This window comes from Micropterus dolomieu, linkage group LG09, assembly GCF_021292245.1.
Source record: "Micropterus dolomieu isolate WLL.071019.BEF.003 ecotype Adirondacks linkage group LG09, ASM2129224v1, whole genome shotgun sequence".
Lineage (NCBI taxonomy): Eukaryota > Metazoa > Chordata > Actinopteri > Centrarchiformes > Centrarchidae > Micropterus > Micropterus dolomieu.
In genome coordinates this window covers 18,736,904-18,751,784 of record NC_060158.1, presented here as the reverse complement: position 1 = coordinate 18,751,784, position 14,881 = coordinate 18,736,904, and the positions used below count along the sequence as shown (strand labels likewise).

Genomic DNA, 14,881 nt, shown 5'->3' with positions numbered 1-14,881 from the left:
TGTTACAGGGCCATACTGCAATCGCAACTGGGATGGCTGGCTGTGCTGGGACGACACTCCGGCGGGAACTTACACCTCTCAAAACTGTCCCAATTATTTTGTCGACTTCGACCCCACAGGTGAGCAGTGGGACGCAGGAGAATTGCCCTTTTAATGGTCTGCTGATGCCTTGTTCACCTCTCATGATGAATTCACCTCTCACACTCTGTTGACTGTTTTTTAAGAACTATGAAATATTAATAGCTTTGAATTATTCACCAAGGCTAGAAGAATCTAAACATGTGGACACAACTTTATGGATGCGAGGAAATTGTTGGTGGAGACACTCTATTTATTACTTAATTGTTACTTTCAGAAAAGGCCACTAAGTACTGTGGGGAGGACGGGCAGTGGTTTCGCCACCCGGATACCAACAGGACTTGGTCCAACTACACACTCTGCAACGAAAACACTAAGGCAAAGTTGAAGGTAATTAAATTAAGATAAAGTAGCTTGCTATCATAGATCTACTGCTTTGTGGTCAAAGTGGAATGGGTCAGCATAATCATTTCTTTTCTTGCATGAAGTCCTCCGGTATTTGGAGGGTGGGCAGATGGGAGAAAATATGGAAACTTAAAAATATGTAGTTCAGTTGTAGTTACCTATAAATAATATACCAGACACCATTATTAACATGCATATTTCCGAGACACATTACTCTCTGATAATCCACATTTTTAGAGAAGTAACTTGTACATGCACTGGGTGAGATCACACATGTTCTGCATCATCCAAAGGCAAAGCTGCCATTTAATGCCGCATGTGTTTATTTGGTAGAAAAGAAAGTTTAAAAATGAAGTTTGGACAACTGCAAGTGTTTTTGTTAGTGTTTTGATGTAACTTAACTATTTGCCTACAAATTTTAACAGCACAGGTTGATGACAGCAATTGGTTCGATATGTGACACTGCACTGTGCCAAATTTTAAAATTTAAACATACATTTCCATATTCAGTGCTGATGATTAGCCACCGCTATCTTAGCGTGAACAAGTCTGGGTTGCACTTTATTTTACGGTACAATGATAATAACAGTGTAATTGTGTCTAAGTATAGTATATTTTGGGTCTAATAAGGCATTACAGACCGATTCTAATTCTATAGCTTACTTTAGGTGTATGGTGTCTAATTAGGGTATAACTGTGTGTGTTTAATAAAGAACATATTACTTCCAGTTTTAGTCTAGTTTGATACAAAGTATGATTTATTATGTCTTATTAGTGTACCGTAAAATAAAGTAAAACTCTATTCTGCTCTCCCATGTTGAACAGGGAAAATGACCAATTGCAAATAATGGCAACTTGTAAACAAAACTTCAGAAAACAAGAAGCTCCATCTTGCTCCATCCAATCAGAGTATGCAGTTGAACCAGCTGTCCTGGCAAACCTGGGAGAAAGACTCAAAGTCTGCTGATCGATCAGATCCAGAAATCAGCTGCTCCACCTGTTACCACAGAAACCTGATCTTTGCTGACTCAGACTCACAGCTTCAGGAAACGTCTGTGAACAAACAGCCTCAGAAGTATGATCCCAAAGACAAATAAGGCAATTAAATGTTAAATGATTTTCTGATAAGACTTTAAGATAAGCTTTTAATTATTTCCTTCACCAGCAAGGACCCCAACATCAAAAACAGCAAAAACATTGGTGTAGTTTGATCCTTTCTTAGATTCTGCCACATTTCTCCAGATTTGTTTACACTGAGTCTTCATAATCTTATTTTACTCTCACAAATAGCAGATTACCATTCATTCATGTATGCATGGTTTGGTTATTCTAGTGTCAATCTGTTTCTTTATACCAGATAACAAATGGTATGTTGTTTTGTTTTAGCAATCTTCATTTATCAGATTGTATTACTCAGTATGTAATCAATAAATATCTGCATTTCTTAAAGTAGTTGTGGTTTGGCTTACTTTTGTGGTTTTGGCTTATTGTCATACTTACATTTTATCCATCAGCTTTGCAAAAGTGGAACTGCGATCAGACTAATTTGGCATTTTGATGAGCTGTTGGCTGCACTAGTTCTACTATGCTGTACTAACCAAAGTTGAGTGAACAAGTGGTATCAATATCAAGAAATGGCATATTTAAGTTTGTATTTTGTCTTCAAAATATCTATAAATATATATAATAAATAATATAATTAAAATGGAACTGGGGAATCTAGAGAAAGAGCTGTCTGATTACTTGTATGTGTGCTGCGTAACCAGGCACCCATATTTCATGAATTAAAATGATGAATAAAATTGCGTAATAGAAGTGATGCACACAACTACATATGTAGGACTCATGTGAGATTTCTTATTCCTTGGGGTGTGCAAAATGTAACATTAATGTCAGTTTATTTAGTGTCAGGTGTTACATGCTTAAGTTTGTATAAAGAATGCATTTGTCCCATATAAATGCTTCTTTTCCACAACATGTGACACCTCATTTCCATAATATTCTGTATAACTTGACTTGAGCTGTAATTCTGATTTTCCTAAGTAGTAATGCTGCACATGTATTTCCTATTACTCAGTCCTGTTTTTATGTGCAAGGTGGGTTAAAATCATGGGCAACTGGACTTGGTTGAAGAAGAGATGTTTCTCCTCTCATCCAAGGGGGTTCTTTTAACCCACCTTGGATAACTACGGCCTGGTTGACTGAGAATTTTCACAGGCGACTCTTTGTCTGTGCTTTTTTACAGTCAGCATACATCCTGTTTTACATGGCAATTGTGGGTCATGCTTTATCCATAGCCTCCCTGCTCATCTCTCTGGCCATCTTCTTCTACTTCAGGTAATGGATTCGATGCCATGTTCTTATACTCCATGTAAGACAATAACAATACTGTAAGAGCATGTAGCTGTACTTGAGAAAACACAACACATTAACACAACACAAAAAGACAACACAACGCATTAAGAAATCACAACACATTAAAAAACACAACACAGTAAGAAAACACAACACAATAAGAAAACACAACACATTAAGAAAACACAACACAATAAGACAACACAACACAATAAGACAACACAACACAATAAGACAGCACAACACAATAAGAAAACACAACACATTAAGAAAACACAACACATTAAGAAAACACAACACAATAAGACAACACAACACAATAAGACAACACAACACAACGCAATAAGAAAACACAACACATTAAGAAAACACAACACATTAAAAAAACACAACACATTAAAAAAACACAACACAGTAAGACAACACAACACATTAAGACAACACAACACAATAAGACAACACAACACATTAAGAAAACACAACACATTAAGAAAACACAACACATTAAGACAACACAACACATTAGGCAACACAACACAATAAGACAACACAACGCAATAAGAAAACACAACACATTAACAAAAAACACAACACATTAAAAAAACACAACACAGTAAGACAACACAACACATTAAGACAACACAACACAATAAGACAACACAACACATTAAGAAAACACAACACATTAAGAAAACACAACACATTAAGACAACACAACACATTAGGCAACACAACACAATAAGACAACACAACGCAATAAGAAAACACAACACATTAACAAAAAACACAACACATTAAAAAAACACAACACAGTAAGACAACACAACACATTAAGACAACACAACACAATAAGACAACACAACACATTAAGAAAACACAACACATTAAGAAAACACAACACATTAAGACAACACAACACATTAGGCAACACAACACAATAAGACAACACAACGCAATAAGAAAACACAACACATTAACAAAAAACACAACACATTAAAAAAACACAACACAGTAAGACAACACAACACATTAAGACAACACAACACAATAAGACAACACAACACATTAAGAAAACACAACACATTAAGAAAACACAACACATTAAGACAACACAACACATTAGGCAACACAACACAATAAGACAACACAACACAATAAGAAAACACAACACATTAACAAAAAACACAACACATTAAAAAAACACAACACAGTAAGACAACACAACACATTAAGACAACACAACACAATAAGACAACACAACACATTAAGAAAACACAACACATTAAGACAACACAACACATTAGGCAACACAACACATTAAGACAACACAACACAATAAGACAACACAACAGAATGAGACAACACAACACAATAACTCAATGTGTTGTGTTGTTTTAATGTGTTGTGTTTTCTCATTAAACTGTTGCGGCAAAAAAAGTGTCCCCTGGAAACACTTCCATTGTGTTTTCTGATTGTGTTGTGTTGTCTTACTGTGTTGTGTTGTGAACATTTTGAGTATGTTTTCTTAAGTTGCAGTGCATTTGGCCTCTCAGGGCCACCGTAGAGCTTTGCCCTCAGAGGCTCAATCATGTTATCATCACCGAATCTGACAGGCACACAGATTGTGTTGGGCTTTCACTACAGTCTCCTCCAGCCACTCATTACTCATCTTGAGCAGTGCTTTTTTTCTCAGTCTTATTTGCGTTCAGCAAAATCTTCATTCTGCCTCTGTCCACATCAGCAGAGTGAATTTAACAGTTTTATACGCTCACTTGCCGCAGAGCAACACACACAAAGGCTTTTTGTGTTAATGATTGTTTATGTTTCAATCACATTTTATAATATAATCAAAACTGTGGATTGTTTATTCCCTCTTAGAGCTGCTCTGGGGCAAGTAAAATGATCTCAAAGTGACTCAAATGTTAGCACAGTGTTATATTAACACTGAAGACAATAATCAGAAAATCGTCTCTGTCGCACTGCTGTCACAAATGAATGAACTATCAACCTGAAAATAGTTCTGCTACTTCAGGTGTAATTTATACACAACCTAACTGTCGCTAATTTCATGCCAACTTGGTTTCCTTGTGCTGCAAATTTATTTCATGGATATTTAGGATTCAAAACTGGAGAGCTGTGAAGTCCATTGAATGCGTTTGTGCACCTGAGTGCATTGCTCATTAGGGTAGTTCATCCCAACGTAGCGCTTAATCCCACAGGGAAAAAGTGCACAATTAATTTAGATACTGCTGTTGAAATTCAACCTGATAATAGTTCAAATAACAAAGTGGAAAAGGGGAAATGAGGTATAATATTCAGTTAATGTATGTGAAATTTGTAAATGATAAGGCCTGAGAAAAGTCGTGCAGTGTTGAAACTTTGGAAGGAATGAACTTAATCAACATTATTTTTAATGGCGTCATAACGTTTATACGCAGGCAGATATCCGTGACGAAACTTAAAAATGGAGCCTAGGGGAAAAAATTTACTTTATGTTCCGTGACAATATTTGGAAGTTGTTTTGTTGGCCCTGTTGTTCTCGAACACTGCACTTGTAAAATATTGACTTGCTGAAGGGTGTTGACCTCCTAAACGCAGCTGTTATCCAGAACAGATCTTGTAAGAGACCCTAAGTTTGCTGCAAACCTTTATACACTCATAAATCTAGTGGCCATGTTTAGGGCAGGTGCATTATCGCAAAACCCCAAGACCCACTGAAAGTCAAAACTCTTTCCTCAGCTACACAGAAATTCAGCGGGACTTTCACAATTCATCTAGATCAAAGTCATAACAAATTAAGATGGCAACAAAGTAACACATTTATTGTTGCAGAAAATCATATTTTTTCTTTTTTCCTTTTTAACTTACCAAATTTATAGCCAAAACACTTAAAATATTGGAAGCTTAACGTTGTATTATAAGATCCAGATGTGAAGCTTACAGTGGTATGTGATGGTGTACAGCTGCGCTACTCTGTTATTTACAACACTGTCAGGATTCCCACATAAAAATACTCCAGCTTATTGTGGAAAACCAGAGGTGGTTGACCAGGCAACCTGTAGACATTAGGACCTGTGACAGTCCAAAAAACACTGCCATAAGGATTCAACCTGTGTTTTGACATCCCCTTTTAGATGAAAAATCTTGTGTATAAGCAGCTCCTGCATTTCCTTTTATGACTGTAGCTAAAAGTGAGAGTGTTTTTCTGCTGAAGATGGCCATAGCCTCTGAATAAGAAAACGTGCAGTTGTATATGCTGTTTTGTCTTGGGCTTGAGGAAATTTAGCGCTCTTCCTGTTTTTCATGGGTTTCTGGGGTTTTTATGACTTGACAAAGACAAAATTGGTATGAAAGGATAACCTCTTAAACTGCATGTTGAGGACTTATTTATAGGAGGCTTTATTATTATATTATAAAATATAATTGGTGCAAGCTTTTATTTACTCTGTGAGCTACAGTACATTTAATTAAAACATTATTTAACCATTACCAACAATAAAGCTGGTTATCAATGGCTCGTAACAATTCTTATTGTAATAGTTATTTTCACTTTGCCTGTCAAGAATTTCTTTGTGCTATTAATTCTGGGTAGCCAGCTGAGGTAATGAGGATACACCCTTGGGGTCCATAATGCATTATTTAACAGCGTTTCTAGCATGTACAGTTCAGTACAGAGAATTTAGAGGCAATCAAGCTGAGATCCCAGGGATCTCTTTACCAGCTACAAAAATTTTCTGAGATGAAAGTATTTGATATTTTATTTGACTACAGCAACATCTGACTACTTCATTAAATGATTAACCTGCCTGTCATGAGTTCTTTTTGTCATTTTTGCATTGCATTTTGTGTCTTGTTTAATGTCGTGTTTTTGTACGTCACCAGAGACTTTACTCCCACCTTTGGGTGTTTTTTATTTTGTTTTTTATTATCACATCATGTCCTGGCATGCCTGCATCTCACAAACTCAATGATAGCATCTCTCTTCACACAGGAGTCTGAGCTGCCAAAGGATCACTCTGCACAAGAACCTCTTCTGCTCGTATGTGCTCAATTCAGCCCTCACCATCATCTACCTCGTAGCAGTGGTCAATAATCCTGAAGTGGTGGGCAGAAACCCGGTGAGTACGTCCTCTGTTGAATATTTACTATCAGGAGGACCACAAGTGTTACTGTCCGCACTGCCATATGGAATGGAAACACAACATATCTGTTTTTTTAAGTGAAACAAGACTAGTCACAGTCATGCTAGCTGCTAAGATGCTCATAATATAATTGCTAACATGCTGATGTTTAGTGGGTTTTAACTTTGTTTACTGTGTTCACCATCTTAGGTTTGCATTTGAGTATGCTAACATTTGCTTATTAGCACAAAACACAAATTGTGAGGTGAACGTCATTAATTTTGCAGGTATTTGGCCAATGGTAAATCAAAATGTGGAACAAATTAAAATTTTGACCTGATAATGGCACTAGAGGAAAAGTTATTGTATCAAAAGTACTACATTTAATTTAATTTAAACATGACTGACTTTACAAAATTTTATAGTCCAGAATTTGTCAGAAATTTTTTTTTGCAAGAAATAACATTTTCTATGAACTTTTTAAAAATAATTTGCGAGGGAGCTAAATTTAAATGGAGTTGCTCATAATTTTTTTTAAAAGTTGCACAAGACTTTTTAAAAATCCTAATTAGTATTTCATCTCATTGAGCCATATGTTGGCAGTGTTACACAGTCAACTGACAGTTTTTGTTCTCTTCCACATTCTCCTGTCAGAGCTTTCACTGAATGCATTATGTGAATTCTTTGAAACCCTGAGGTCTGCTTTGGTAGAGATGATAAACCTGTCTCGTAGGAATGCCTTACTATCAGGCCTGAACATAAATTTGTGTGTTACTTTTCAAGAACCACTCCTTTTTGGAAATAAAAATAATGAATGCCTATTAACTCAGTGCCTGGTGCGTCTTAAAAGTTGTTGCAGTTCTTCCAACTCCAAAACAAAAAAGATTTATCATATTTTTACTTTTATGTAGAACTGTTTACATTTAAACACACTCAGGCAAGTCCAAGTTAATGAAAAACTGTCAGAATATTGCTTGCTACTAAAAAAATCCAAATTTCTTCATCCTCTGAAAATGTTAATGTGCAAAAACTAAATTAAAAAAGAGAACTTCAGATGATCAAAGTGCAATACAAAAACAAGAGATAGGATTGTGGAAGTTGGCTCACAGTGCTTACAATCCAATTAGCCTCAGCCTGCTTTCAGCTAGAGTATCTCTGGCCCAACAAAGTACTAGAAACATCCAGGAGACAGTGGAGGCTTCAGCTGGCCTTGGGTTTGATTCAGCATCCTGCTGCTGCTGCATTTCATGCATTCACCAAATCTCTCTGGCTCATCCTGACCGCCGTCTTTATTCACATCCCGTCTCTGAACGTATCCAAGAAAGCAGCCAGGAATGACAGCCATCATCATCAGTGTGAGGAAATATATATATTTTTGCACAATGGCTCGCTTTCAAGTCTCTCCTCCTCGCCATATGTTAAGAAGGTTTGTGTTGAATCTGTTACTTTCCGCCATAGAACTGTCAAGTTGTGCTAACTCGACGCTACATGTCAAAACACAATTTGTCACGTGGCCCTGCTTTTCAAGGGGGAGTAGCAAAGTAATCACAAGCACCAGTGGTTGGGGTGTCTGTTGGGAAACATTTTAGAAATTTACTGCTGCCATAGTGAGACTTATGAGCCTGTTTTCTGAACTGGTGATTTAGGAACGGTGGATCATGGTGGAGATTCGCTCTCACAGAGAAAACATTATTCTCTCTGGTGTGGTGATGCAGAGTCTGGTTTGGCCTGCCAACAGTGTGGGGGAGTGAATCCCCAAAGCTTATGTCAAACCAGGGAGGAGGCTGAAAACATGAGAAACATCTACATGATCTATAGCAGCTTGATTTGTAAACCAGACCATTGTCGGTAACTTTACACAAACCTTGGTTAGATGCAATGCAAAACAGTTGTGAATGAGTGAAAAGTGAGTCACCTATCTCATAATGATACAAGTCCATGTCTGTAATAGTGGAGATTGCTCAAGTGGAAAGGGAATGTAGGAAAGTGAGGAGAGACATATGGCTAAAAGTTTAAAAGTGAATGACTGTTGTGTGTTTTGAGCTAAGAAGACCCCTGACAGCAGCAGTTAATAGCAATGCCAGCATCTTTGAATTATATTGTGGCGGCATGCATGCTCTTTTAACACAGGACGGCGAACCAGAAACCTTGATGTGGATATTTGAAAAAAATATTTTCATGCGAAGGTTTGTTCTGGTTATGTTCTCCATGTACAGTATGTGTTTCAGGGAAAGCAATAAATTCATTGGTGTTTTTTTTCAGAATACAAATCAATTGCATTTTACTGTTTTGAAAGGAGAAACAACGTATGTTCCTGTATAAGAATCCAATTCAGAATTTTTATTTTTGATTGCATTGTCAACATGAGTTTTGTAGGACTTTTTTGTAGGATTTGTTTTAACCAAATTCCTCTTAAGTAATGTTAATGCTGTACTGTATCGATTAGATTTCTATTGAGAGCCTGGATCAGAGTAGGAACATTAAGAGTTTGTATGCTTGTGATGTGCCAACATTGTGTCTTTTGGGGGTTTAGCACGATTAACAAGAGAGGAAATGAATAAAAAGTCTGGTTTGGGGTATCGTCAACATAAAAAAGGACAATGTACAGTTGGCACTCTATACATATTATTTATATATAGAGTAAATGTCAGGGGGCCTGATATTGAGCCTTGTGGGACACCTTTATCAACTGTTTGGGAACTTGATTTGAAACCACCTGCAACAACAACAACCAGTAGTAAGCAGAATCAGCAAAACATGAAAAAAGCTTATTTAACTAAATGTTGTTTGTAAAACTATACAGTATCATCTTGTGCTTTATAGTATGATATTGTACTTGTTGAGATGTACCACATACTGATGGGAAACATGTATGTATTGTAACAATTTGATACCCATAAGTTTCTAGATTCCAAATTTGGTTTTACCATTTGCAGCCATCTTGGCTTTTATTTGAGCCAATAATTTGGGCACAGGGGAAGGAAGCCATCTGAGTTGGGACAAGCAAGCAGCAGCCAACACAGCTGACATGATTGGCTGAGGAGCTTGCCGATTAAGCAAACGTCCAAGAACACGTCTCATTAACACATTTCCCAAGAAATGAAACAATGAGTCTCAAAGTTACCAAAGGCATGCATAAGAAAATGTGAAATTAACTTGCTATTAACTTTTGTGGAAGAAAAATTATTTTTAAGAGTGAATTTGGGATTTTCAGAAAATACGCCAGAACAATCAGGTTCATTAGAACTTGTGTGTAGCAATCATTAGCAGAATTACATCTTATGCCGCATCCATAAGTGTCTTGGTAATTATAGCATCAGTAGACTGTGCTTAGATAAAGTAAGATTGGCATAACGATATGTCATGTCATCAAAGTCATCTCTTTCAAGAAATTACAGTAATGATTCAATCAAAGGGACATAATGTGACATGTTGTCATATTGTCATGTTGTCGTACTATGCTGAATGCATGAATAGAAAACTGCATAGTACTATATAAGGTACAAATATACATTCTGTCTGTCTGCAAGGAGTAATACTGGCTACTGATTTTGTGTGAAAACAAGGTACAAATATACATTCTGTCTGTCTGCAAGGAGTAATACTGGCTACTGATTTTGTGTGAAAACAACCTATAACATATTTTTTTGGATGTGTCCAGCTGAGATGATGTCAGGAGTGTGTAAATTAAATTGTGGTAATAGATATATTTTAATAAAGAAAGCCAAAAACGTAACATAATAGATATTCCTGTTTTGTCTCTCTCTGCAGGTTGGCTGTAAAGTGTTGCACTTCTTCCACATGTACATGCTGGGCTGCAATTATTTTTGGATGCTTTGTGAAGGCATCTACCTGCACACGCTTATCGTGGTGGCTGTGTTTGCAGAGGAGCAGCATCTGCACTGGTACTACCTCCTGGGCTGGGGTGAGTGTGTCTACATTTGATTTGAACACTATTTGCGGTGTTTTTCCTCTTTTAGTATATCTGTAAAGACTTATTTTTCTATGCCCTCACTGGACAATGGACATTGTCACAGCTTGAAAACTCATCAAAAAGCAGTACAATAAGATGAGACAGAATCTAGCAACCACAATTTACTCGTATCCACCCGATCTTCGTACAGTATGTAACCCTGGACATGCTGACAGCTTTATCGGCAGTCCTATCGCTTATTGCTTAATGCTGTCCTGTTTATCACCTCATTCAAAAAAGGAATAATGGGTGCAGTCTGTCAAACAAGTAAGCGATGGAGCTAAATGGATGGTCATCATTAAACATGAGGCCTGTTTTTACCGTGTGTGTGTGTGTGTGTGTGTGTGTTTAGGACGGCCAGTTAGTCAGGTCCATCTGTGACCAATATGGTGCAGGGTCTCAATGGTGACGGAAAATGGACCTGGATACATGGATTAATGTGTTTATATCCACACGAAAAGTAAAAAGCAGACTGAGCCCAGCCTCTAGTGGGTATTTCAATTTCAAATTAGACAGGATTGTTACAAGAAATTAAACATGCAGTGTTGTTTTTAGGGTTGGAGCAATAAAATTACAATAGGAAAGTTTGTGGAATGAGAATCAGCTTTTCCAAGAATATATGCAGAGATTTGCAAAGTAAAAATGTATTTGATGAGGAGGTCTAAGACCAACAAAACAACTGACCAAGCTAACCGCACTTTTACTGTTGCACAAAAGACAAATGAATTTCACTAAACTCACTCAAGACCTCATATGGCCGCCATCTTTTTGCTTTCCAAGGCTTTCCTCTAGTGCCCGCATCCATCCACGCCGTGGCAAGGAAAACGTACTTCGATGACAAGTGAGTAATGTTCCAGAAACTTCTGCAAATAAACAGGAGATGTTTACATACGTGCTCGACTGTGTGCAGCAGTGAGCGAGAGTGTGCATGTTTTTGTATGTGTGTGACTATGTGTATTTTGGGCAGCAGACAGCACTGACTGATATGTTTTTCCTTCTGTAGCTGTTGGATGAGTGTGGAAACCCATCTGCTCTATGCAGTCCATGGTCCTATCGTGGCTGCTCTTCTTGTAAGTCTGCTAATCCACTGTTTCAAGACAGTAAAAAAGAAATGCTTGGATCTAAAAGTAAAAAAAAAAAAGATAATTGGTTTGTTATTTTGGTAGCAGTTTTGGCTCTTAAAGTGTAAAAGATGAGAAGAAAAGAAAAATGGCTACTTTATTTGTTTTATATATTTTTTTTACTTTCTGCAGGTGAACCTCTTCTTTTTACTAAATATTATAAGAGTGCTGGTGACCAAGTTGAGAGACACACACCGGGCCGAGTCCAACATGTACATGAAGGCAGTGAGAGCCACGCTGATCCTGGTGCCCCTACTGGGAATACAGTTTGTCATTTTCCCCTGGAGGCCAGAAAACAGGCTAGCTGGGGAGGTCTACGAGTACATCATGCACATACTCATGCACTACCAGGTAGGCACTGACCTGACAGCAAGGCACTGAATTTACTGAAATGTCTATTTTTGTAACAGGTAGGAGTTCAATTCAAGGGTAATTCAAAAGTGAACTGAGAAGCAAAAAAGTGCTGCTTCACTGCTCCTGTGGGTCGAAGTGTTCTGCACCTCTGGTTGATTAAAGAGAAAAGTATCTACGTACGCATTGTACTCAATGCACCTTTAATACTGAAAGTTATACTTAATAGCAATGTTTATGTTTTTGTCCCAAATTGTCAGTATGCATGCATGATGATGATGATCCCGAACACAGCCCGTATATGCCAATGCCCACAGATCAGACTCAAGATTTAGACGTTTGGCATGCTTGAAAGTTTCCATACAAATAAACCTTGTTTTCAGCCTTGTGGTTATTGTGATTGATTGATGTCATTCACGGCTGATCTACCCTTTAAAGAACCAGTTAGGCACTCCATTTACTTTACTTGACCACCAGTTAGGCACTTAATTAAACAACAGGCAGGCAGGCCATGGAATTTCACTTCATTCACTTACCAGTTAGGCATTATGTTGCGCCATCAGATACTCTCTGTTCTGCACTTTTCTTTTCAAAAAGCACTCTAAATGATTGTGAAGTTGCTGTCCTACCTCACTGCAAAAAAGGTGATAATTAAATTCCATTGCTTTAAAAGAGCTAATTATGTCTACATGTTTGGCTTTTTCAGGGATTACTGGTGGCAACAATATTCTGCTTCTTCAACGGAGAGGTAAGCACTGTTCATGTCTTTACACTTTAGCAGTTTGGTTTCTCTACAGTACTACACAATGTTGTGTAGAGTTAAAGGATGGCTTCAACATCCGTCCTGTCTGAAGGCTAAATATGAAACAAGCGCAAAGAGACAGTTATTTTAGCTTAGCTGTGCCCAAAGGTATAAATTTCTAACAGCACCTCTAAACCCCACTAATTAACAACTTTGAATAGAGACAGGCTAGCTTCTTCCCCCTGTGGTCAGTCTTTATGCTGAGCTAAACTTACCATCTCCTGGCTTTACATCTAACAGACAGTCATGAGAGTGGGATAAATGCTCTCGTGGAACTGGCAGCAATAAAACAAGTGTGTAATTCCCAAAATGTTGAACTATGCCTTTAAGAATATCATTTGCAGGAAAAGTAAAATTTTTGGTGTGACAAAATAACACTGGCCTTTTAGGCAAAGGTATGAGACTCTATCAGGAAAAATGTTTTAATTTATGTTTTTCACAGGTCAGATCTCTTACATCTTACATGTGTGCCTGACAAGTTACCCAAGCACAGACTCAAAGTTGGGTTTTGGCATTGACTACTTAAGTAAAATAGTTGTAACTTCACAGAGACATCTACATCTGTCATTAGTCCAGTTGTAACAGTTCAAGTTCAAGTTCAAGTTCATTTTATTTATATAGCACATTTTATAGCAGCCAATGACTGACCAAAGTGCTTTACAGAACAACAAAATTAAAAGACACTAACACCATGCATAGCAGCACATCATAGAACAGTACAGCAAAGATAACAGGTTGTAAAGCATTGTGCTGTTTGTCTCTGCTGAGACCAATCTAGTGCTGTGACAGTGAAAGCAGGAGGGTCAAGTCAGGTGAAGTGTAAGACGTTGTAAAGCATTGTGCTGTTTGTCTCTGCTGAGACCAATCTAGTGCTGTGACAGTGAAAGCAGGAGGGTCAAGTCAGGTGAAGTGTAAGACAGTTTATAAATGTGTGTTTTCCAAGACCTGCTGGAAATTGACTCTCCTTTCAAGTCCTACTGTCAGGCTTTTTAAGTCTGTCTGCAGCTGTCTCACTGAGAGCATCCTTAACTTGGTTCAAACATTTCTCCGAACGAATAAGGTAGATTTCCATTAAAGCCCAGATCTGGGGTTTATGATGACGTTTTTGCCTCCGCAGATTCACTGTGTGGCAGATACTTTCAAGCTCAAAGCACCAATGATACGTGCTGTAAGGTCAAATTAGGCATTTTTTTGGGGTTGTTAAACTCACTGGTGATGTAAATGCCTTGGTAATTGCATCAGGTAATTACAAATAAACATGTGTATGTGCTTAAAACTAACAGACCTTTGTAAAATATAGCAAATAAAAAGGGAAATTATCTGTTAAAAAGAGACAGTGACGCTGAGATTTTTCCTTGAGATGAGTTGCCAAGAAAACAGGGCACAGATGCAAAAAAACCCGACAGAGCAACATATTTAAATATTCAGCGTGAAGTTTCTGTAACACAGCAACTAGCAACCTACTGTGGAGTTGCATTTTATACAAGCAGCCTAATAAATTGATCAGGTATTAGCGCATAAATGAGAAGCCAGAACGCAACAGCATCTTCTCAAACGATGTAAATAATACATGCAGTAGAAGAAGCGAGTGTAGAGTATGTCTAAAGGGCGAGGCCACTTTCTGGGTGATGCAGGGTCAATGAGCACACAAACTGTCACAAGGGAACGAGAGGGT

The 14,881-nt window shown here is 37.6% G+C and overlaps 1 protein-coding gene across 1 annotated transcript in view; it reads left to right on the top strand.

The window, feature by feature from the left end:
* The window catches only part of calcr (calcitonin receptor), a 51,599-nt gene extending 38,417 nt beyond the window's left edge, over positions 1–13,182 (top strand). Inside the window, exons 13-21 of the mRNA XM_046059163.1 lie at positions 9–119; positions 356–468; positions 2,729–2,820; positions 6,830–6,956; positions 10,731–10,884; positions 11,713–11,773; positions 11,936–12,002; positions 12,186–12,404; positions 13,111–13,182. Coding sequence (XP_045915119.1) covers positions 9–119; positions 356–468; positions 2,729–2,820; positions 6,830–6,956; positions 10,731–10,884; positions 11,713–11,773; positions 11,936–12,002; positions 12,186–12,404; positions 13,111–13,182 — 1,016 coding nt within the window. The remainder of the gene's footprint in view (positions 1–8; positions 120–355; positions 469–2,728; positions 2,821–6,829; positions 6,957–10,730; positions 10,885–11,712; positions 11,774–11,935; positions 12,003–12,185; positions 12,405–13,110) is intronic.
* Positions 13,183–14,881: the final 1,699 nt, after the last annotated feature.